Source organism: Clarias gariepinus, chromosome 11 (genome assembly GCF_024256425.1).
Source record: "Clarias gariepinus isolate MV-2021 ecotype Netherlands chromosome 11, CGAR_prim_01v2, whole genome shotgun sequence".
In the NCBI taxonomy this organism is placed as follows: Eukaryota; Metazoa; Chordata; class Actinopteri; order Siluriformes; family Clariidae; genus Clarias; species Clarias gariepinus.
The window spans coordinates 4,117,098-4,143,305 of record NC_071110.1 but is presented as its reverse complement, the minus strand read 5'-3'; the positions used below and the strand labels follow the sequence as shown (position 1 = coordinate 4,143,305).

General features: G+C 38.4%; 1 protein-coding gene across 2 annotated transcripts in view; it reads left to right on the top strand.

Moving 5' to 3' along the window:
- Nucleotides 1-23,361, top strand: part of stim1a (stromal interaction molecule 1a) — a 53,182-nt gene extending 29,821 nt beyond the window's left edge. The window contains exons 7-14 of one of the 2 annotated variants that reach the window (XM_053506992.1): nucleotides 1,315-1,430; nucleotides 5,917-6,094; nucleotides 12,900-13,081; nucleotides 15,671-15,834; nucleotides 16,643-16,743; nucleotides 17,643-17,875; nucleotides 21,124-21,466; nucleotides 22,250-23,361. In XM_053506992.1, the coding sequence (XP_053362967.1) occupies nucleotides 1,315-1,430; nucleotides 5,917-6,094; nucleotides 12,900-13,081; nucleotides 15,671-15,834; nucleotides 16,643-16,743; nucleotides 17,643-17,875; nucleotides 21,124-21,466; nucleotides 22,250-22,754 (1,822 nt within the window). In that variant the 3' untranslated portion in view covers nucleotides 22,755-23,361. The remainder of the gene's footprint in view (nucleotides 1-1,314; nucleotides 1,431-5,916; nucleotides 6,095-12,899; nucleotides 13,082-15,670; nucleotides 15,835-16,642; nucleotides 16,744-17,642; nucleotides 17,876-21,123; nucleotides 21,467-22,249) is intronic. The other variant, XM_053506993.1, reaches the window with a different exon arrangement.
- The last annotated feature ends 2,847 nt before the right edge of the window (nucleotides 23,362-26,208 follow it).

Below are 26,208 nucleotides of genomic sequence, written 5' to 3'. Positions count from 1 at the left end.
TTTACGGTATACGATTTCCAAAACGTGTTTCTCATGCTTGGGTTCGTTTAACTATTGCCAAATATTGCTGAATCATCAGGTCGCCCCTTTGGCAGCCATGTTAATTTTTAGGTTTCCATTAGGGTGCCTAATTTAAAAAACGGGGGCAGGATGGGTAAGGTGGTTAAGGTGTCGCAGTGCTAATGAAAGTTTTCGGTCCGATCACCGACACCGCCGGGCCGCCACTGGTCCTTCACCACCAAGTGCTCAGATTCTATCAGGCGTTGTAACTAACTGCCGTTTTAGATGGGTGAGGACCCTTTGATCCTTTGAACTTTCCAATTTACCTTAGACTGAAGACGCTACTTGGATGAAAAGTGAAACAATTTTTACCAAACTAAGAAGTCGTCCAGTTGACGTGACTCAGCGTTCAGATAACTGCCACAGAAACGACAGATATATACAGCTCTAAAAAAAAAATAAGCAAAATAAAAATAGCAAGGCTGAGCTGTTTGCTTTTTTTTTTGTTTGGCAAAAACAGTGGTATAAAGTGACCCAACAGCAATGTGAAAAACTGATGGAGAGACAAAACACATGAAGGCTGTAAATTGTAAATCTGGGTTTATTATCCTACCAAATACTGGTTTCTTAACGTTATTCAGGCAAAGCATGAGCACAAATTGTTTACAAATTATTAGCATTTTGTTTTATTTTAGTAATTAAAGCTCTGCAAATACCGTTCATCTCACCAACACATGCACCCGTAAGAAAAAAAAAGAAGAAAAGTATAAGAAACTGTTTATTCTGCCGTGGTCTCTTTTTTTTTTTTTTTTTTTTTTTTCAGAGCTGTATCTCCAGGGTGATGTGTATCCGTCGCCTTTCTTTTTTTTTTTTTTTACTTGAAAATACTTCCTTGAAGATGATGATGATGAATTTATCTAATTTTATTTACATGCTTTAACTTTGTTTAATCCACATCTTAAAATAATTACAGATAAATGAACAAAAAAGGTGTTTTGTTTTGATCATTATAGGTGTACTTTTACTTGTCTCAGGTGTAAATATCAAGGATGTGTCAATTACTACTCATTTATTTAAGAATCAGTATTATGTTTTTTTTTGTACTGTTAAAGCTTGAAAATTTAGTTTTTCTTTTTTGTGATAAAGTTGAATTTTCCTCTTGTTGAAATCTGTTAACGTCTCCAGTTTGTCGTTTTGTAAATATTGACTCGGACTTTACCTTATTCATTATTTAAAGAAAAAAAGGGTATTATATTACCCTATTCTTGCTACACTCATCCTTATTTTAATTTTATTTATTTTTAATTCCTCCAGTCTGGCGGTGAAGAACTCAACTCTGGCGGTTACTGTGCTGAAGATCCTGGACCGCAGTCACGCACAGAAACTTCAGCTTAAGGCTCTGGACACTGTTCTGTTTGGAGCACCAATGAGTAAGACTGTCGTTCCTTCTTTCCTTCCCTTTTGTAAAATTTTCTTTAAAAAAAAACAACAACCCAGCACTAAATATCGTATGACATATTGCAGCTATAACAAGTCATTCAGTAAGCTTAAAATTAACTTTTAAAAAAATAGCCGCGGTGGTTTCGACACTTTGTGGTTCTGGTTTCCTTCGTGTTGGAAACTGAAGAAACAACAAAAGCTGTACATTCTGCATATGTAAGATTAGACTCGGCATATATTTATATAACAAGTTTAGTGTTTTTTTTTTTTTTTTCTGTGTTAAAGTTTGCATGAACGGTGTTGAATGTCTGGCCATGCAAACCAGCCTAACTGCAAACCCGTTTTTCTGCCTTATTTGCATGCGTCCCATCAGGAAACTCTTTAGTTTTTGCATCTAAAGGAAACAAAGCTCCCTGTTTCCCCAAGTATGGATATCAAGTCACGGCGTGTTGGACGTTCCATGTCGGCGTCTTGACTGAATTTCCTGAAAGCCACTCCCACTTCTGCAAGTTTGTCCACAGCGATATGCCTCGATGAGTCTCGCCTCGTTGGGGTCCGCGTATCTCGCAGGCTTCCTGTTTTCCAGCTTGCCCACGTGAGCATCGGTGCGCCAGAGAGAATCGCTCTGTATGCTAAGCACAGCTCTTTGGCGCTCTCTGAAAGAGATGAGCACGTCTCTCTCTCTCTCTCTTTCTCCCTCTCACACTTTCTGTTCTGCACCCATACCTACAGGCTTTACAGTGCTCTGCTCCAAGGAGGGATTAGTACATTTCTCTGTTCTGCCATTGCTCTCCCCTGTTGTTTTACGTGGAATTTTTATTTGCATTTTTATTACCGGAGGCCACAGCAGCTTTGTTCAGCCTTTACTGCATCAGTTTATCTTCTGTAAACAGTACAGGATGCACAGCACAAGCTTCGAGTGCAGAAACTCGTGTAATGTAACAATACGATCGGATCTACCCGATATAACACTGCAATAGTGTTTATTTTGATTACATCATATTACCAGACCGTTTATAAATTTTGTTTACAAACGCGAGAGAGCAGTAGCACAAGTTCGACTAGACTCCTCATTCAGACGGAATTCAATATAAATAATTTTTCAGTTTTTATTTTGTTTACGCCAGGACAAGCTACATCGATTTTTTTTTTTTTTTTTTAAATTTTTTTTTTTTAATAAAAATGCAACACAGCAACCATGTGAGAATTTTACTACAGATACACAACTGTTTTTTTTTATGTTTATTTACTGTGCATCTGGGGGGGGGGAGAGAAATGTTTGTGCTGCTACTTGCTGTGTTTAGTCTTGTAACGCACCTTATCAATCATCTTCCCTCAAATAATAAACAACTCCGAAAGAGCCAAATCTCAAGTAGCATCGAGTGCAAATCTGTGCAAATGTGTCTGCAAACACATAGCAGTAAGCAGTAAATTAGCAGTAAATAATCAGTTTATAATTAATAATTAATAGTAACAAGAAGCACCTGAGTTTGTTTTATTCAAACACTTCCAATAGCACTACCTTAACAACTAAATTATGTAAAAGAAATTTGTAAAGCACAAACAGATTTAACAAGCAGAGGATGTGAGCTACGGAGAAGTTTTACGCAAAACATTTTCAGGTCAGTTTTTTAAATTCAGCGGTTAAGGTAAATGATTAGCCTCAGTAATCAGGCAGGTAACACCTAGTGTACACGTTTTCAATAAGAAAATAGTTTGGGTAAAAAAAAATAAAATAAATAAATAGTGATCTCCCGTAGGCTAATTAATAAATATAAATAATTATACGCTGAACATTATAGCAACTCCCTGAGTGCTTGAACATTTAGGGTGTGAATTAAACAAATGACATGACGCAAACCTTTATATTATTAGATAAAGCAATTAGCTATCAGAGTTTTATCACTGAGACGATGTGCAAAAAAAATGCATTTCAGACGTTCTTCTAATGATAAATGAATCCAGTCAGAGTAGGGCACAAGCTAATATTAGACAGATTTATATTTAATTAAATGAGGTTTTTCACATTTTTAACAATGCTATACATTTTACAATTACCAAGTAACAATTTCTTTCGAACATTAGGCTTATTTATTAAAATAATATACATGATTTTCATTTTAGAAATAAATGTCTTCTTGATCTTTGTTAATAGACACAGCAGGTCTAAATCTTGGGTGTCTATAATAAGAGGTAAAAAGAAAAGGAGGGGAATGAAAAAAAAAGGGGAAAAAAGCAGTGGGTCTGCATGTGGCATGTTTTATTGTGTGTGTGTGTGTGTGGGAGAGAAAAGTCCCAGCTGTGGTTAACACAGTAGGGTTACTGGTGTGTGTGTGTGACAGCAGGGTTTGTCAGTCGTACTGATTCCCTGCTGATCGCTGCATGAATAACTTCTCCTTACAATGGACAAAACTGCTCGCTCTGTGCTCGGCTTTTTATTTCTGCACATCAGCGAATATTGTTCACGCAGCCACTGGACTGAATAGGTGACGCATTGTGCTTACCTGGCCCTTCAACAGGGTGCAGAGGAAAGCAGGAAGTCCAGCTGCTAGTGACAGGAAAGACAAAACCAGCACTGAACGTCTGCTCGAGTTTCTCAGAACACCGGATAGCAAAATATAAATCAACTTCGTTAAAATAGTGTTAAATGGAAATATAAATGGACGAAAAGCATAATGTGTTGGTTTTTATTTATATATATATATATATATATATATATATATATATATATATATATATATGCATAGCTAGGGGCAAACTGTGGTAACAGGCAAATAATCAAATATATATCCAGTGTGTGTTGTAAAGTTCGTCAAGAGTCTTACAGCTACTATAAATTTTCTTAATGTGAAAATCTCCCAGAGAGAGAAAAAACCCTCCTCTTATTTCTCTTGTGTATCTATATTGTCTTTTTTAGCCTTGGCCCCAGTTAGCAAACACACACACACACACAAACACACAAACACACAAACACACACACACACACATACATACATACATACATACATACATACACACAAAGGAATGGTTGCCAAATTATGCATCTGAGAGACACCTATTAAATTCGTACAATGCAGCTATAGAGATTTCTACTTGTCTATTTTTTTTGTTTATTCCACAGAACCTTTCTGATCAGCTAAACGGTGTTTATTAATTTACTAATCTGCTAGTTCCAGGTTTATACAAGTGTCGATTGTAACCTTTAACTAAACACTGGAATAAAATGGAGATTATGTAGAAAAATTAACACTTAGCAAATTTTATTTAACATTTTGTGTTGAGGTTTTGTGTATTCAACATATTTTGGATGGAGTTTCTAGTGTAATCATTAAGATGCAGATTACTTTACAAAAAAACAAGGAACAAAAAAAATGCGTACTCATGGGTCTTATCTTCTTCTCAACTTCTTATGTATTTCTGTTTCTAGCGGACATTGCACTTCCTCATTGTTCCACGGAAATCCTTTCTCAGCCATAGTTTGTGTACGGCGATGGAGTAGAATAACGATCACATACCGTCACAGCAAAAGATCGAGATAAATTTCCATACATTTCATAAGAATAAAAAACAAAACAAAAACTATGTATTATTTGGTATTATCATTCGCACGAATTGTTCAAGGGATCACCTCTACAAGCGATCCCGGGTTCCTGAGCACAGAACAATCACATTCTCATTAATCAAAATCAACCGGGCCTGGGGGCCCAGTGTTCTCAGAAACGATCTCCGGATCCCAGTGTCCTAAACAAGCGCCCTCCGCTAGACGACCCTGTCTCAGTCCATCTGTTTTCCCCGAAAATACATAATGTGTATCAATTTCCTGTTCCGCTACATTAAGAACACTGAGGTCCAGCTCTCTTAAAAACTTTTTCTGGTCGTTGTGATATTTGTCTTTAAAAAACAAAACACAAACTCCTTATTCATTCCGATTCCTGGCTCAACACAAGTTCACAACACAAGTTCAAAGCCTGGCACAACTCTAGCTTCCGTTAGGACAAATAAATTCTTTAAAAGCATCTAGAATTAGGATCTATAGCAGTACAGAATGACAGTCTTAATTTCTTTAGTTCGGGTCACAGTCTCATGTGGTGCAATGTTGCCTCCGCTGGTTATGTTGGTATTGCACCACATGGACACGTCGCGTACCTTTCTTAAGCTGTGGTGGCTAGCCTGTGTGTTCGTACTGTAGATACCAGAAAGTTCAAATAAACCTTTTACTGATTTAAAGAAACAACTTAAAATCATTCATGTAATTATTTCAAAATGAGCTGACGGGAGATTAGTATTCGTGTTTTCTTTGTAACAGCACAAGCTGCTTTTTTCATGATCTAACTTCAAGAGAGACCAAAGAGAGGCTGGTGAGGGAATGTTCGTAAATAGTAAATTAGTAAAATCATATTCCGTTTAAGTGGAATAAAGTCAAAAGTTATGATGAAAAAAAAAAAACTAATAATAATGTCCTGTTATATATGGCAGTGAACAGCCATAACCATTTGAAGGACTTCATGCTGGTGGTGTCAATAGTCATCGGTATGGGTGGCTGCTGGTTCGCGTACATCCAGAACCGCTACTCCAAAGACCACATGAAGAAGATGATGAAAGACCTGGAAGGATTACAGAGGGCCGAGCAGAGCCTCCACGACCTCCAGCAAAAGTAAGAGAATGTTCTGTTTTCAGTCAAGTTGTGAATAATGTATAATAACTATTCTGGGTAAGTCTTGAATGAATTTAGATAGGCCATTAGTCATATTGGTAGTAATGTTTAGTTGTACCAGGGCCAGGGGTAGCTCAGTGGTTAAGGCATTGGACTACGGTTCGGAAGATCCCAGGTTCAAACCCCACAACCACCAAGTTGCCACTGTTGGGCCCTTGAGCAAGGCCCTTAACCCTCAACTGCTCAGATGTGTAATGAGATAAAAATGTAAGTCGCTCTGGATAAGAGCGTCTGCCAAATGACTAAATGTAAATGTATCAGGTCAGACTAGTAAATAGAAAACCAGTAGCTTAGGATGTGTAGAAGCGGCTAATGTTAAAGTAAAAATTCATTCAGAAAATTTATCGAACTTTCTCCCATGAGTGTATTGGCCCTTTTCTACTTCATCTCTACCCAAGATGGGTGATGCTGATCTTGATGAGTCTGGGCGTGGACACGTGACGAGTATTTATGAATCGCAGATTGTTTTGTTTTTTAGGTTTTTTTGGAGGAAGAAATCATTTAACAATTTAAACCAGTTTGTAGATGAACCGTTTGCCTTTCTCTCTAAGCAGCGCATCCTGCTCATACTGTGGTGTATCGTCATCATGAACCGTGTCTATCGGCTGTTTTATAAATACAGTAGAAATTCGTTTATCCTCTTAATTTTTCCACAGCTCAAGGTGACTTTTATGCGCTAAATATTAAGAAAAACAAGTAATAAATGAAACACTTTGTGTTTATAATCTAAAATATGAAAGAAATGTTCACTCTCTCTTAATTCAGTTTCACTAACAATAAATCTGAGTTTGTAAAATTAGGTAATGTTGGTTTTTATTTTACGCAAGGTTACAAATCGATTTTTTGCCTAAAAGAAAGATTCCGTTTTTCAAATCAGTTTAATTTGAATGGTTGCATAATACTAATGAATCATGTGTATAATTAATTTCTAATTATTCTTATAAGTATCAGATCATGACTCTATGATGGCGCGATATTCAAAGAGCAACAGCTCGCTCATATTTGAATCAGCTAGTAAAAAGTAACTATTTTAAAAGTTCTAAAAACTGCCCTTTTGTTTTTTATGATGAAACAAAAGAAAAGGCTTGAATTTTTTTCCTTTATTTATAAGGATTCTGGAGTGTATGAGGGTTTTACTTTATAAATTATATTCTGAAAAAAATTTACATGATATTCAAATTGATAAATTTATGCTGTGTGTGTACACTAACTGGCCATTTCTTTAGGTACACCCATTCGACTGATCCTTAACACAAATATCTAATCAGAAGATCAGGAACAAACTTTGCCTGCTCTAATGTGTCTCAATATCTTTTTTGTAAAAGAATCAAAGCTTTGATTCTGTCTACACGTTACTTACATTAAGAAAAAAAATAGTTTGTTCAGGTTTTGTACGTTTAAAGTCAATGTTTAAAGGCACCCTGTACTGTAAGCGTGTGTCGTCTTGAACACTCGTGTGTCGTCTGGGTGGGTAAATGGCAGAGTTCACAGCCTTATGTGTTGGACAGGGTTTGATTTCAACACTCTGATTTTTCCATCTCGGTTCTCCTTTCGGATTGTCTTACACTTTAAGTCTCAGAAGTGTTTTCTTTTCCTCCTAAAATAATGACAGGGTTAACATTCTGGACCCTGTCTAGTGTCTGTGTTTGAACGTAACATGGTATGAATTTGTTACAGTAAATCATGAAGGAAGTTTTTCTTTGGAAGAGCGTTTTTCGAACAACATTCATTAAGCACATTCTTGTTCCCATTTTAACATGATCCGAAGATGTCTTAACCTGGTTACTGGTAAACTCCTGTGATGTATCAAGCGTGATAAAATGCAGGAAGTCACAGATTGAGTTTGCATCACGAAAAATTGCAGAGGGGGTTTTTGAGTTCGTGAAAAAATGGCGCTTCTATTTCGGCTGAAACTGAACACGCAATAGGAGCAGGAAGTGTTGCACGTTTAGCAGTAAGGGATAACTTGTAGGGGTGTGACAGGATACACATTATACAAGTATACATGTCATTCTGTTGCTTTGTTTAACATCTCAGTCTGTGCAACATGTAGCGTTAATGTACAAAAAGAGCTCACCTGTCATGTGATCGCTCCTGCAGAACCTGCAAGCTTTGCATTTGTTTAGTCATAAGCCTAATGATAGGTTGCAGCAACCAACACGTTGGTTGTTATACATTACATAGTTACACAACCATGTTAGAGAGGTAAAAAGAGCTCATTTTGTACTTAAAAAAAAATACAGAAGAAAAAAAATTTTGTTCTAAAAAACAAAATAAATATGAAGATGAGTTGAAAATTATCCACACGCTCGGTGGTCCTATCAACACGTTCCGTTCAAGGCTACTGTGTCATCAGTTCATTTGTAACTGCGGCGTGAGCAAAAACTGACTTGTGATTTGCATAAAATAAAAGCAGCGTGGAGTGGCTTTTGTACCACCAGTTATCCAAGACTTGAGCAAGAATGATGCAAGTGTTTTGTGACAAAGAAGTGTGTATGAATGGATAAAGATGTTCATGGACGCTCACACAAGTGCTAGCCATCAAGAAGGAGTCGGACGCCTGTCCAAGGCTGATAACAATGCACGTCCGCAGACTTCTGCAAAACCTCAGTTCTGAGGTGCATTCTCCCTATAGTCCTGATCTCACTCCATCTGACTTTGACCTGGTTGGTTTTCTGAAAGCAGAACTACAAGGATGAAGATTCACTTTTCCTGAAGAACTGAAGACAGCAGTGCATCCGTGGCTCGCAGTTCAGACTAAAACATTTTTTTATGAGGCACTTCGAGTGCTTGTTGCCAGACGGACAAAGTGTATTGGAAAAAACCCATTAAGCACGGGGAGAACCTGCAAACTCCATACACACAGAGACGAGAATCGAGTCTGGCCGGGAATCGAACCCGAACTCTGGAGCTGCAAGGTGACAGTGCTAACCACTACACCACTGTGCCACTTCAATATTTACAATTAGATACAATATTTTCAGCGTGTAAGTGAATGTATAAATTGTCTAAACTCCAGTATAGCGTATCTATGTGCATGCGGGAGTGAAGTTATTTAAAGAATTAGTCCGGGAGCACAATGATTGAAAATGTCTGGTGAATAATCCTAATTTTGGTCAAATCCTCAAAAAGAAAGAATTCAGTTCAATACAGTGGAAAACGGCTCCGAGACAAAATGACGTCTCGAATTCCCCTCATGATTTAAAGGCACAGACAACAAATAAAGATTTGATGTGAGATTAATTTCCTTAGGCGCGATTAAGTTTTTTGGCAACATGGTGGCAGTGTGGGGAAAGAGGACAGGGATTTAGTCAAGTGGATTGGTATGCTTTACACTGTATATTTGTGTCAAAAGTGGAGGCGTGCAAGACTCGCTTTGACTTAAGAACAAATCAGACTTATGAACATGCTTCCGGAACGGAACTTGTTTGTAAGTCGGGGACTACCTGTAACCAATAAAACTGGAATGCAATAAATACTGTATAAGAGAATCCTTACTCAAAACATCTGATTCCTTCCTCAGCAGAAATCATGTAGGAAATCCAATCACTAGTATGCTAATTACCATGTGAACATCTGTGACCGTTATTACCACCAGGTGTGAACTGAGTTTTTGAAGGTTTTTTTTTTTTAACCATCCCAGTATTTTGTTAGAAAAAGTTATTGATTATGGCTTGGCGTATCTGATTATCTTGTTCACCACACTTACTTTCGCTCTCACTTGTAAGTCTTATCGCCTAGGTTTACAATCAACCAAAACACTGGGCTGAGTGGCACATTATCAAATCAAATTTGCATTCATGACTCCTGCAATAATCCAAATATGGAAAAATAAACGTGTTTTATGGGGCCAGAACAATATCTCCTCAGATTGACGTGGCCGGATAAATTACACCCTTTTTTTTTTTTCCAGGAAACCACATTGAGACATCATCACAGACCTTACGAGACCCAGACCTTATAAAAGTTCTGCTAATGATTAACCAAGTTAAGCACTTGGCCAGGTATGATGTAGAGCACCGGTCACTGGTCTAAGTCCAAAACAAACAAAATGCTTACACGTTTATAAAATCTTAACAAGTCTTTATAATCGTCTGGTTTGTTTTTGTTTTTTCCAACATTTTATTTGCGCACATGCTTGCATGTAAAGCATTTCCTTTCAAAAACCTGGTCATGAGACTGGCCTTCCAGGCGTGCTCAGTGTGTCATTCCCACGAGGCAGCTTTATCTCCTGACTTTTTATAGGCATTGCGGAGGTATTCCGGGGCAGCCTGGAGACTCGGTGCAGGGAAATGTATTCATTCATTTACAGCTACAAGAAGCCACAAAGCATCGCTTTTTCTGCTCCCTGTGATGTCATTTTAAACTTTTCATGTCTCCTAGTCGGATATAGACATGCAACAAAATCCAGCAACCTGGAATCACACTTCGTGTTTTGTCCTGTCTCTAGGCATCTATTGTCATATATGTAAATTGGGGCTATTTAAGTGACCAAAACATGGTATCAGTGCTAAAAAGTGACACAGCTACGGTTGGTGTAGTGTCTGTAAAAAAAAAAAAAAAAAAGGTTTTCATAAAAAATTTTTTAAGAAGCTTAATTGTCAAACAGATGAAACTTGGCCAATTTAAATTTTACATGAAAAGAAATAAACCTAAAAAAGGTTTATTATAATATACACTTTTTAAAAGCAGAATTATAAAAATATGAATTTGACATGGTTTTTACCAGTCATATGCGCCAATTTTAGTATTAGTACTTATGAAGAAATATCAGTCATTTGCTTTTTAATTGCAATTATTATTGTTTAAAGCGAGACACTATAACTTTGAAAAATGGCCATTTTTGGGGCACATAAAACCATCTCTCCAAACTGGCTGAATTAGCAACTTAAAATGTTTTATGGAAGGAAGATCAGTGTTGTTTACCATGTTGTTTAAACTTCAGAAGTAGCTTCTTTGGTTTTCTGTATAATAAGTATAACCAAAAAAAAAAATGTAATAAGCACCAATACTGTGTTTTGACCTGAAGAGATTGGTTTTTGTTTTTTTGATCAATTGATTCTGTGCTCGTACTTTAAGATTCATCCACTTAAATGCTCTTTAGAATATACGCTTCCCAAACCGAGAGGTGTATCATGCTCTACCTAAGCAGCTCGTTAATATAAATAATAATAAATGATTAGCGTCTTAATTTTTTTGTTTTAGGGTTAGTTTCTTCCCAGTAAACCGTACAGCTCTACTTCATTAGTGATCATGTTGAAACTCGAGCTCGGATCAAATACATACATCATGACATCAGAAACGCGCGTCATTCTTTATCCAGTGGACCGGTACCGGTGGAGACGACGATGATGCTGAGAAGAAAAAGATACTTTGCTATTCTTTTTAATTAGCTACTTTTCCAAACGGTTTAGTTTGTTTCGGATTATATTTGATTAGATGTCATGAATATTGAACATTACAAGCTGCAACATCATAAATCAGTCAAGTGCTTTACTGTATACACTGTATGTCCGACTTCGTGTTTTTAAGGAAATATTTCGGCATGTATGACCAAAAAACATTTCACAAGCAGGACATGGAGTTATATAACATATATAGAGTTTTAAAATCTCTTTTAAGGTTGTTTATGACTTTTTTCACTCATTTTATTATTGCTATATTTCTTTGCTCTTGACACGGTGATTGATTAAACACTTAAATGTTGTCAGTTACAAGGCATTTCTGTGTGTGTGGTTTGTGTAACTGGATCCTGAGATTCCTCACACTGGCCTCTGTTGGTGGCGTCCATCAGCACACAGGCGTGTTGTTACAGTCACGGGTACCTCACGCCCGCTCCGGAGGCTTTGGAGGCTGGAATAACAAGGACAGCTGGGAGCCTAGCAACCGTACAACATACAGTTTAAATATGGAGGGGGGGTATGTGGTGGAGAAAAAAAAATCTGTGACCTTGAGCAAGCAGATTCTTTTTAACAGTGTTTTTCACACACACTAATACACACGCTTCGAGTTGCGTTACAGTCTTGAACAGGTTCAGTGCTTAGTTTATCAGGTAAACGTTTGGACTGTGTTTAGTAAGACTTCCTGTCGTTATTTAATGGTGCTGTGTAAGAGGTGCAACAATAATGAAGGACACTATAAATACTGTTATATACATGGGAAATGTTACTTTTTGTACATGTGGAGTCGACCTGCACGATATAATGTTCATGAATTATCACAATCCTGAGACTAGAATATCTAGTCTGTAGTAACTAAATATCGTAAGTAATGCGGTTTGGTTTGTAAATGATCCAAGTACATAGGGGAAGGTAGAGTGAGACTTAATTAACTTGGGTAAGTAAATAAGTCAGGAACGTAATTGTGTAGATAACAAAGGGGAGGTAAATGGTTTGGTCGAGTTTTAAGTAACTAGTTTAAGTGAAGAAAATATTTAAGTAGATAAAGCAAAGAAAGTGGGTAATGTAAAATAATTAATAAATTAAGGGCATTTAAGTTAGTAAAACAAGTAAGTACGGAAATTACTATAAGATTATAATAATCTTATTATATTAAAAAGAAAGTAACTACATACTTTAAAGCAAACAAAGTGAGTATGTAAAGATGATAATTCATTGTTAGTTTTTTTTCCTTCGTGCTTAAGATATTAAGGTGCAGTTACTTTTGCTTATTTGCGTAAGGAATTATTGTGCTGTGCGGTTTGTGTTCACTGCTAATCCCAGCATGAACTGTTTTTGACGCTCAGGCTGCGGATCGCCCAGGAGGAGCACCGCACGGTGGAGGTGGAGAAGGTAAACCTGGAGCAGAAACTCAGGGACGAGATTAACACGGCCAAGCAGGAGGCTCAGAGGCTGCGCGAGCTGCGGGAGGGAACCGAGAACGAGCTCAGCCGGCAGAAATACGCAGAGGAAGAGCTGGAACAGGTACCTGTGTCTGTCTGTCTGTCTGTCTGTCTGTCTGTCTGTCTGTCTGTCTGTCTGTCTGTCTGTCTGTGTCTACAATACCTATATAGTTACGACAGTCTAGATCGGACCACAGCATGCAAAAAAGAAAAAAATTAAATAAATGTCACAAGGTCAGTGTGTTTGGTCAAGAGGAACATTTCGAGGCTCAGTATATGTATTAAGTTTTATTAAGTAAAGTTGTATTAAGCATTTGTTTGTCACATATACTGTACATCACTGCATGGCCCAGTAGTGTAGTGGTTAACACTGTGGCCTCACGTCTCCAGGGTGTCAAGGGTTCAGTTCCTGCCTCGGGTCTGTGTGTGTACAGTTTGCATGTTCTCCCTGTACTTGGTGAGTTTCCTCCCACAGCCCAAAGACATGCAGATTAAACTAATTGGCGTTCTCAAAACCCTGTACAGGATAAGCAGTATAGAAGATGAATGAATGAATGAATGAATGAAGACATTACTGCACAATGAAAGTGTTTCTTCACATATCCCATCATGTAAGGAAGCTGGGGTCAGAGCACAGGGTCAGCCAGGACATGGTTTCCCTGGAGAGGGTAAGGGTATAAGGGCCTTGATCAAACTGTGACAGCTTGTTGGAGCTGAGGCTTGAACCGCCAACCTTCTGATCAGTAACAGAGAACCGTAACCCTCTAAGCCACAGTACCACTGCTCCAAATGAGGCAACAGGAAACATTATGTTTACAGTAAAACATACACAGACGGGATATAAAAAGATGTGTTTTATATATAAAACCAAAAAACACACAAAAAAACATTAAATCTTGGAACCTAACATAATAATTGTTTGCAGAAACCCTTTCAATTTCGCAGAAATCGCAAAATATCTTCCATAATGTTTTTTATGGCATTTTTGTGTCAATATATAATTATTCATGAGTTTTATTTTAACTCTAACCTATTAAGAACCATATACAGACTGTTGACGCTTTTAAATCTGGTCTTAAAACTTATCTTTTTATCAGAGCTTTCCCGTCGAACTAATTTGTAGCACTTTGACATTTGTTTTAAATATAAAGTGAATTATAAATAAAATGTATTATTATTATTACTACTTTACAAATTTTTTAACATAAATGTTAACTTAAATTTGGCTACATTTTCATCCAAAATATAATACTATATAATTTTTAGTACCACAGACAGAACACAAAGCGACCAGAGAGGGAAACGTGGTTTGGGATGGCGAATTATTACAGTATTTACCCTACAGTACTGATACCAAAGAAAACACACCTGCACCCAGTACTGTACATACAAGGGTAACATCGGCATTTTACATTTTAGCACTGCAGGAGACACATAAGTACAGTACTGTACAGTATACAGGTTTACTGCTACATTCTTTTTTTTTTTTTCTTTTTTTTTTGATAAAGGGGGTGATGTATTAAAGATGAGTTTGAAATTAAATTAAACTCATTTGGGAGGAAAATTGGGGTGTAAACCTTTTGACAACCTCCAAAATTCAGTGTTTCACAATTCGCTGGTGCTCTAGGAACGTAATTTCGGGGGTCGACTGTACCTTTATTCTATGCTATGATGGCCTCTTGTTTAGATTCGACGGGTGTGTGCTGTTATCCAGAATCTGCTGCATTTGCTCTTATGGAAATGACAAAACCCAAAGACACACCCAGTCCCTCTCGCTTCCTGAAGTGAACGAGAATCCGGTCTTGCCAAGCGCAAGACAATAAAAGGTGTAAGAGGACACGCCGTGCTGCGGTGTGCTGTAGCCGCTCCACCACTCTGCCGCGTTAAAGCACCGCGGTGCCTCATTAGAGCCGGGTAATAAGTCTGAAAACGAACGAGCAGAGGCCACTTTCATCTCCTCTGTGTCGTTCATCTTTGACTCTGAGATGAATCCATGCTCCGATGTAAAGATTTGTGGTCGCTGCAGAAAGAGACAGTATTTTCAGCAGCGTTTTGATTCTGCGGTGTTTGCTTTCAAGTTTTATATTATATATTGACTTAAGGTTTTTGTCATCTTACCGTATGTCTGGACATGGTAGTACTGTAGATTTAGAGAAGTTAGAGGAACAAGTTTATTGACAAGTTGTTATTGATTCTCCAGCACTTCCAGGGAAGCCAATAAAAGGTTGTGTTTAGTTAACAGAGATTAAGGAATCGAAGTCTGAATCTATTATGTGATGGATTTTGTGAGTCGGAATTTTAACTAGTGATTTCAATAAACTAGTCGCGTGTTTGAGTTTCTCACCTTTTGTACAGTTTTGACGCTATCCCTGGTACATCGCTGTCACGAACGATGTCACGAGTTTTGATTCATTATCGGCTCCTGCACTTTGTATGCTTTATTTCGTCATTCAAACATAATGCACTCGCGTTTTGCTACGCCCAACCAAATTTCCATTAGTTGCTGGGAAACAACACATTATAATTCTTAGGCCTTCATCCTTATACAGCCTAGGCGTTCAGTCTCTCTCTCTCTCTCTCCGTGGGCCTGTACCACCACACACACAAGTCTTGCACCCACTGTATCCGCAGCATGCTGCCGGTATTAAGCTGACTCTGGCGCCCCCCGCAGGTACGCATGGCCCTGAAGAAGGCAGAGAAAGAGCTGGAGTCGCGCAGCAGCTGGTCTCCGCCTGAAGCTCTGCAGAAATGGCTGCAGCTCACGCACGAGGTGGAAGTGCAGTACTACAACATCAAGAAGCAGAACGCTGAGAAACAGCTGCTAATTGCCAAAGAGGGGGTTAGTATCGAACCGTCTTTACCTTTCTACTTTAAGTGTTTACGCACCCTGGATACTGAATCAGGAAGCAGGGAAATCAATAAATAAAAATGGGGGATTTTATAATGAGCTAAGATATCTGCCGCACTTTAGATTAGATTGGATTACTGATTACGATACAAATGTAACCTTTTTTTTTTTTTTAAGGTTTCCCTCAAACAAGGAAGAGAAGGATGATATTATTGTTGTTTTTGTTAGAATCTAGAAGTCAGCCAAAAAATGTGGACATGCTTCATGAAAAAAAAAACTTGTATAAATATTTTAATATTAATTATATGTTTTATATTGATGTACATAATTATTATGGTTATATGATAATATTGTGAATATTATATTATTATAATAAACATCATACTATATTTTTTTTCTAAAGTGTGTATACTATTTTTTTGGCTGATATATTAATGATATGTTAAAATGAATTACTATCAGATTTGTATTTATTTTAAACTAAATAAAAAATAATATATATATATTATAGTTTTTGTATTATTATTTTATTGTATAATTACATTTTATTGTAAATGATTATGGATAATATACTATATATTTTAGTATTTAATTATTTTATTAACTATTATAATAATAGTTAAATATTTAAACTTTATTAACAATATTTCCTCTTTTAGCATTTAATAATGACAGTAATATTACAGTACTTAATGTTGGTTTTTCACTAAACAAATGTAAAAAGTCAGTATCTGAGTGTATTTAGCCAGAGTCTGTAGTGTTGCGGTGTAAACGTCAACTCTCTCCATCTCGTTATCAGGCAGAGAAAATAAAAAAGAAGAGGAACACGCTGTTCGGGACGTTTCACGTGGCACACAGCTCCTCGCTAGATGATGTGGATCACAAAATCCTGGCAGCGAAGTGAGTCAGCGCTCAGCCCTGCACCCCGCTTACCGTTTTAATCTCCAGCACGGCTGCAGCGATACTGACCCGAGGACATCGCGATCACGTCTCCAAATCCTCGGCGACCTAACCCGAGCTTTTAGTTATTTATTAGATTTATGTCAATTACTCCTTTGGTTTATATACAGTATTCTAAAAGATTTTTTAAAACTTTTTATTTTATTATTAAATAAGGGGAATTTACAGACTGACCATGTTAAAGAGAGGCTTTGAACAGGTTCAGATTTAATAAATATTGTTTGTATCATAGTAAAATTAATCTCTTCCTTTTTTCTCCCCCTCTCTCTCTCACTTACACACACACACGCTCTTTCTAACTCTCCGTTTCCTCCTTTTGGTTTTCTCACTGTATCTTTTTTGTTTCCTCTCTCTCTCTCTCTCTCTCTCGAAACTTTTTCTTTTTTTCTTCAACATTCTTCTTGTCCCCGTTTTTTTCTGTCCCTCTTTTCTCTCTTTCCCCTTTCTGCTACTCTCTCTCTCTCTCTGTGACACACACCACCTTTCTCTCTCCCCCTTTCTTTGTTCCTCTTTCTCCCTCCTTGCCTTTCACATACACACACTCTTTTTCTTTCTCTCTCTCATTTTTTCATCTCTCTCCCTTTCTTTCTCTTCCTCTTTTCTTCCTCCCTGCCTTTCTCTTTCTCTCTCTTTTCTAACCCACACCTTTCTTTCTCCTTTCTTCTTCCCTTCTTTCTCTCTCTCTCTTGCTCTGACACAAACCATCTTTTTTTCTCCCCTATATTTGTTTCTCTTTTCCTTTTCTTACTTCTCTGTCACATACACACAACTTTTCTCTCCTTCTCTTTTTCTCTGGCGCACACTATGTCTCCCCTTCTCTGCGTCCCTCTGTCCCTCAGGCAGGCTCTGGCCGAGGTGACGGCTGCCCTGAGAGAGCGGCTGCACCGGTGGCAGCAGATCGAGATGCTGACAGGTTTCACGGTAGTGAATAATCCGGGTCTGCCCTCGCTGGCCTCCGCCCTCAACCTCGACCCCAGCTTCATGGGCGGCCGCGCCACGCCGCAGGCCTTCGTCATGTCCGAAGACATGGATGACATGGACGAGGACATTGTCCCACCCGGACCTCTGCAATGTAAGGACTTACCGGACACAAACGGGTCCAAGGCCCGGCCCACTAAGGGCTCGCAGAAACAAACAAAGGGCCTGCTCCTTAAATCTAAAAAACCCTCCTCCTGACCGCCGTGAGAGATGTTCCATGCACATGTCAGCGTAACAGTTCTGTTCAGGAAGAGAGAGATGTGGAGAACAGAGAGAGACAGACAGAGAGACAGGGATGTTGGCTTGTAATGTGAAACATAAATCTTGCTGTGTTGTAAGCACAAAGCGGTGTTTGCTTTCTGTCTGGTGGAATGGCGTTCGGACTTCAGGTGCTGTGCAAGATCTTCCTTACAATGCTTTTGTCACTTTTTTGGAACTGACGGTTCAGAATACAAGAATCATGACCCTGGATGTTTGTGTTTTTTCTTTTCACTAGGTCTGCAGTACTGTATTGGTTTAATAATAGGAGGCTTCATAGTCTCTGCAACATTTAAAAAAAAAAAAAAAGACATCCCTTTTATATTTATAAAATAGTACTTTAATTAGCATTTACTTTTAATACCAAATAATCGACACTAAGTGCAAACTTTCGTGCTTGTTTTAAAGGTGTATATACTGTATACAGTATGTGAAGTACAGCAGCTCATATTTCTATTAGAAAATTATCAGGTAAATTAGTAACGATCTGGAAATTTCCTAATTTAACAAAATGAAAAAAAGGCATCGATCTCAATCCTGCAAATCACTAGGGCTGGACCAGAATATTCGTTCGGAGGGATGGCATTCGAGTTTTCATTTTGAGGTTCGAATATTCGGAAAAGGGAAAACGAAAGGGTTCTCATTCACGCTTAAATCACTAGCCCTTGCGGCAAACTAGTGTCATGCACACCCGGAACCAGGAAGCATAAAAGGAGACAAGATGGCGCGGCACATCGCTCACTCATAGGACGCAGGTTAAATTGTGTTTATCCCTTCTTTTGGTCTACTCGGGTTAGTTCATGACAACTTGCCTGTATCCATATCCCACAAAAATGTGAAAAATAAATAAATGCAGCAGTTGGATGAACTGTTCTCGACATAAAAATGCAACAGACAGACACACACAGAGTGATTACTGCCTTTATTAGAGATAAGACTATATTCAGCCCCCTCCCACCGAAGCTTTGAGTATTCAATGTGGATCACTACCGAATACTCGAAGATCAAAAAATGGTATTCGGACCAGCCCTACAAATCACACACATCATACGAGCACAAGGAAAACAGATCTGGTGCTAAAAAAATGATCAGATATTGAGAATAATAGTCAGTCGTTATTTGTCCAGCATTTATTTCATTTTTTGCGTTCCTGCAGCGTTACAGCTCCGCACCTTTGGTGCAAATTAGCAGCTCGCATCATATGAAAAACAGTTCTGCAACCCAAACAAAATAATATAAAAAAACACACTGTTTTCACTTTGTTTACTTAGCTTAGATGCTCTCCAACAAACAGACTATATATATATATATATATATATATATATATATATTATATGTGAAAGCAATTTTTTTTTAAGGTTTTAAGCCTAATATTTGTACTGTAAATTTTTATAGCTCATACCACCACAGCAGAACCTCTGCATACAAATTTAATTTCTTCTAAATGTGAGTTCTTAAGGCTGAATTTTTCCATTGGAAATAATGTAAATGCATTATTATTATTTACATGCAGTTATCATATTATCATATACATTATTATAATGTACTCTGTTTCAGCCACCAAAAAATATTACCAATTTCCAACACTTTAGTCATATTTTTGCATATTAATACGATAAAAAATTTTTAAAAGACATGTAAATGAAGTAAAATATGAAATAAATAGACATTAAACCTCATTTAACCTTATTTAACCTTATTTTATGATTCCTCTTGACACCGGCTACCAAACTAAATGTGACTCCCTTTTCCTTTTGCTACCGTCCTTGCTAACATTCTTGGGACCCGTGGTGCCATGTCTTTACCAAATCTTCCACAAAATGCAAAAAAAAAAAATACAAGTTAAATGTAAACTTACTTTACTTGGCTTTCTGCTGACGCAAACAAGTTTTGGATGACTCCCGGTCGGACGGGAAATCTTTTGTTCGTACATTTGGCAAAACTTCTTTATATGGCGAGAATTCGTAAGGGGAGGCATTTATACAGTATGCAGAGTTTTCACTGTGTGTAGAAATATAAAATCACAATGATGTTTACACCTTAACGAAATCCAGAACCGCTACGAGCAGCACTCTGGTTCCTATTTGTTGTATGTTGTTTTGTTTTTTCGTTTCCCATTTGATACTCGACTCGCCCAAACTTCCAGATGCCACGCGCTTTACGGACCTTTGAGTGAGTGTGACCTCCAGTCTTTAATTTGCCTCTCATCAGCTTTCCACCTGCCCCACTTAAGCATTTCTTGTTTTTAACCCACCGCAAAGTGCGCTCACGTCAGTAAACAGAAATGCACTGTTATTAATCTGCTGATTGCTCTGTCTGCAACCGTCCTGTTAGGAATATACAGTGCCACAAAGACCAGATGTGTACTTTGGGGCTGTCAAAGGAAATGTCGCGCTTTCTCGGTATAACATGTTCCATGAAAAGATGCTTATTAAGCGTTTGTAAAAGGAAATCTTCAAGGCGGAGGAGTTTAAACTGTGTTTGGTTTATTAGTAACATGACAGGATGCTTTTAATTCTAACTTTAAGAGAGAACAAGAGGCAGATAAGAGAAAGAAATTATAGCAAGGGTAGCATAAGTAAGGACCTACAGTAATCAATAAAATAGTGAAAAGATAGAAATTAATAAAAGAAATGCTGTTATACAAAAGGGATATAAAAAAAACCTATAGTAACACCTTGTCTACGATTAATTTCCAAAGACGTGTCCTACTTATTATTTTTTTTTTTGGTTTGGACGTCAAGATTCATTAGTCTTGCTGAGGACTAGATCAATAATCCATATCTGAGTAGCTCTTTTGACAGCCCTGGTGTACACCGTTAGTACCCCAAGTTCCTTTTGGAGGGGATAAATTGCAGTATCGCTGCACTGTGGTCAGTGTATGTTCAGTGTATCACACCTTCCCACCTGCACCCTTTACCTCCAGACACCCAAGTCTTGAGTTGCACCTGAACTTCCTGCTTGACCACGCCTCCTGACACCGATTTTTGTTTTTGTTTTTTATGTATGTTTTTTTTTTTTTATATTTGTTCCCATCTGTTCTCAGATACCTGTGTTGTAACTCGTGTTGTTCTGTGTCCACAGCTCCCAGTATGATATCTCTTCGCCAGAGGCACATTGACCCGCAGCTGGCCATGGGCTCTCAGAGGTTGGTAGAGAGCAGCCATGCGGCTGGAGGCCACCAAGGGGAGGGCAGCTCATACCCGCCGTCCTGGCCCAGGCCCAGCCTGCGCCAATCTCATGGCCAGGTTGATACACTGGGCCTCGCTGTCTCGCACCCCTCCATATTCTGTGCCTCCTCTTCTCTTTATTCCTCCTCCCCCCACTCTTTCTCATCATCCGCTCCTCATTCCGCCTTCTATCACTCGACTTTCCAGCCGTTGGACCCCATCCCAGACTCGCCTCCTCGGCGCAGTAGAAGCTTTGGGTATTCGTCGTGTGTTTGTGTTGTGCACTTTGCCTGGCATGACAGTAGAGCAGACCACAAAGCCTAGTGCCTTTTAACCAACTCATCCCGTTTTCTTGTCTTCCACCAATTCCAAATCCAGCGAGTGTCGCGCATGCCTGTTGATTCTCCTTCTTTTATAATGCCGTTTACCAGCATGTCTTACACACGGACACGCACGGTGTCTTGCTGTCTGCCTGCTGAAATTTTTATGACCCTGCCAGAGATGCCAACATTTACAGTCTAGCCTTGGCGTTTACAGTATTTGAGTTTTTTTTGTTGTTGTTGCTATGGCAATACAGGAGACCTAAAAACTCCACTTTGAATGTTTAAATTGTTTGACTGATGCAGGTTGTGAAAGATTAGCTTTCACGTCTAGGAAACGTTATCTAGGTGAACTTCTAACAGACTCTTGATAAAAATCTAAGAGGCTATGGTCTCTTCCGGGTAAAAAAAAAAAAAACAAGTTCACCGTTTACGCTATTAAGACGGACTTTTTAAGGATGTACTAGGAGTTTGTCTGCCTTCTAGGATTTTCTTAGCAATGTTGGCACCTCTGTACTTGTTTTCAATCACGACTTTATGCTTGACTAACTTCCTGTTTTTTGCTCTGAGATTTTCGAAATATCGTACAATCGCTACTTTTCTAATCGTTGCTGAAAAGTGTTGCCGCCTTGACTAACATAACATGCAGGAAGTGAATAAAAACTGATAAACGAATCGATTCGGAATGATCCCACCGTATTAACGAATCTCTCTTCTCAGGGACTTGAATCGCTCCGATTCGGATTCCTCCCTGTCCGTATCTCAGACCAGCGAACAGCTACGGCTGTCTTTGAGCTCCAAGACTCCTCCCATGAAACCCACGTCTCTCATTCACGGTTCCTACTCGCGTTCCGAGGAGTCGGCCCCCTTCCACACCCCGAATGGAGGAAACCGAGTCACGGGCGGCTCTCCCGACGGATGCCCGGACAGCCCGATCCTAATGAAAAAGATCTACGGCATCGGGAAGTCGTCCAGCATGAGCGAGATCCACGGGTCCATGTCGGAATCGTCACGTTCTTTAAGCCCGAACTCCACCGAGCCGGACACGCCATCTCCTACCATGCTTCCGGGGATGGCTGTGCCAAAAAGCGGGAGTCGCGTCCCTCAGGTCTCGTCAAGGAAAAGCCCGCTGGAGGAAGACAGCGCCTCGACAGGGGAAGACACCGACTCCACGAGCCGCAAGAAACACACCACGTTCAAGATCTTCAAGAAGCAGAAGAAGTAACAAGGGTTCAGTTTAGAGACTGCTCGAAACGATGCATCTGTACTCCATTATTACAATGGAAGTCCCAGTTATTTGTGTAGTGGCACACGGGAATGCCTTGGCAGGATTTTTTTTTTTCTTTTTTTTTTTTTAGGTACTGCTCATAGGGGACTTAGGGGACTTTTTATTCCTCTTCTTCTCAGTCAGTTTTGTTTTGTCTTTAAAGGATCTAACTCCAGGATGTCAGTGGGACGTGGGAACGTAAAGTTATTTATTCTACCGCAGGCAGTGCATCGTTGTTTCTCCCCAGACTCTCGCTGTTTTCCTTGTACACTTCTTGATCGGCTTGCATGTCTTGGCTGAAATTTTTTGAATGCTCCTAAATGTTTGCTTGGTTCTCGTTTTCCTGCAGCTTGAACACACATTATCAGGTGTTCTGTTTCAGACAGAAGACTTTGTGTTCTGTCATTTTATGTTTTTGTTTTTTTTTTGTCCTGGGAAATGTTAACTAATGGACAATTTAAAGGCAGCGTATGTGATCAGTGTTAAAGGCAAAAGGGAGCAAAAATAAATAAATGAAAAAAGAATGAAAAAAGAATAAAATAATAATAAAAGGGCTTAATCATCATGTTTGTGAAACCCTTCTTAAGTCTGTTGCACTACTGCTGAATAATCGTGAATTGGTTTTAAAGTACCTCTAATATGTTTTGGCATATCAAGTCATGGAATTGAGACTGATGATAAAGTCTAAATGATTGTGATCATTCCAACTCATCTTAAAGGACCATGTGCACTATGGGTTGTGATTAAATGCATCACATGACTGTTCCATTGCTGTGATTTTTCTCGACCGTGTATTGAACGGGGCTTTGGTCTAAATGGATGTTAAAGCTGTATCCATGCCTTGTAGACTAGATCGAAATCTATCCCTAAAGTGTCTTGTACTTTGGCAAGAGGCATGTAAAGACACAGGAACTAACATTGTACTTGTCTGTATTAAAGTTACAGCTCGTGTCTTTTTGTTTGTTTGTATTTTTTATTTTTTTTTGGCCAAACCAAAGATAAACTCCACCAAATTATATAGTTATCAAATAGATGTTGATTAAATCTGGTTTTATTTTAAGTCACTCCGTCCCTTATGACTGTAAGTCAGAATTTTTGACAACCCTTTGCTAGAACTTGGTGTTCATAAGCCTCCTTAGTACCGACATAAGAAATGTGAGATACACCGAAACAAATTTTTATGCAATATTTATAAAAGCTAACTCCAACTTTAGAAAGCTTGTTATCAGGCTAGAAAGTTGATGTAAGTTTTAAACAGTCATAAATCAACCTTGTATTGTTAAAAAAAAGTTGACTTAATTAGTGATAAAGATGATAAATTGTCCACGTTTACGTTTGTTACTTTGACACAACAATACATTGGCTGTCTCAAATTAGACACTGTTAAAGTTGCCATAAGGTTACTCTTCGATAAGGTTGACTTAATGAGCTGAAGGTTGTTATAAAATGGACCTTGGTCACAAAGTTGACAATCAGAGATGAGCTGCTGTTAGGATAATAAATTTAACAAAGATGTTTTAAAGTTGACACAGAACATCCACACTTGTTAGGTCAACATGTCTGATTCCTACCTGGCTTGTAAGGCCACTCCCCGAAAAGCAACAGCTACCAACCAGAGAGGGTACAAGACTAGTATGTACTGCTTCTGATGCTTCTTTTCAAACTGCAGCTTAAGCACTGTTAAAAGGGCTACACTTAGAGCAAAACGTTATTAACCCCCTTTTTTGCTTGTGTAAACTTTCATACCCATCTCCACCAAGGCGGTTATGGAGCTAGTTCAGAGCCGGTACCAAATTTTAAACCCGTACTGTACATTGTTTTCAGACAGCCAAAGCACTGACCCTCGGACTGAAAAGAATTGGTTCTATGGCAGCACCAAGTGGTTTGAAGGGTTTAACAAATGCCCATAATTTGGCTAGGGTCGATATGACAACAAGACGGCTCTCTCCCTATGGGCTCGCTCCCAGCTATGAATGGCTGTATTATCACTCAGGAATCAAACTTAAGATCTCCGGATGATATCCGGAGCTTCTGTTTGTCCCCAGAGGTTAGCCATTATATGTGGTTGCTCAGCGGGTTATGTCTCTGGGTTACTGATCAGAAGCTTGAAGATTTCAAAACCCAGCTCCACCAGGCTGCTGTTGCTGGTTTCTTAAGCAAGTCCCTTAACCCTGTCATGTCCAGGGGTGCCGTATCATGGCTGACCTTTTGCTCTGACCCCAACTTCTCACAAGTCGGGATATCCGAAAAAAATTATTTCACTGTGATGTAATTTACGCCATAAATAAAGACTTTACTTAAAGTCAATGCAACAGGAAATCAGCTGTTATACAAGTGCCATAGCATGGTGTTGTCCGTCATGGGGTTGACATAATGGGAGGTAAACTGTTTTACAAGTGACAGACATTAACAGATCTGTTGTAAAGTTTACACAACAAAATTTGGGCTGTTGTAACCTTGACACAGCAAAGTTGGGACAATGAGGGTCAGGTGTTAGAAAGTTGACAAAGTGTTGACAATGACAAAGGTAAAATAAGATGTCTAATGCTTTAAATAACAGCGATGGAAATCACCAGGGATCAGTCAATACAATATTATCACGATACACAGGTGCGGATTCTATTTGTATTGCAATTCTGTCTGTATCATGATTTTATAAATATCCCATTTCTATACCTTTTTTTAAGCTTTTGTTACAATTCTAAACAGATTTGGCAAATAAGTCGCACCTGTGAATGGTTTAGAAAGCGTATCCTGTAGGATTATAGAGGAACTGCACCATTTTACCACCTCAAATGCAAATATAATAGATTTTGGAGTCAGTAATCACGTTATGTATCAATTTCTTTCGATCAGAACATCTACATAATGCGATCTCGCCCATTTCAATTGTTTCTATATTCTTTTTTGTCCACGGTGTGTCAGTTCATGTACTATATCACTCCCATATGTATAGTCACATGACTCCGCCCCCACCCAATCTACGACATGAAAGCAACTTTTTGATTAGAAATCCCAGCTTTAATAGTCGAGAAAATTTACAATACAAAATTTGTCCGTGAACTAAGAGGGCAAAAAAAGCAACTAAATAATTGTTCATTAGTAATAATTTAGGTAAAATATTCAATTAATCATGATATCGGTTTAATGCATGTCACATCAAGTGACTTTCCTATTTCTGTTTAAAAAGGTTTATGGCAATGATATAAGACGGTAATGACAGGATGTAATAAATTCCCTGTAAGTTAAATTAATATTTTATATATTTTTCTCTTCTTTTTTATTATCATCAGTATGAGAGATTTTACTCTTTGCCATGTCACAGTCAGTTGTCACATGACCCGGTTTTTAAGTGCAACTGCAGAGGAATTGATTGAAGTACTCTTTATAATTGCTAATAGGCGTTGGAGTA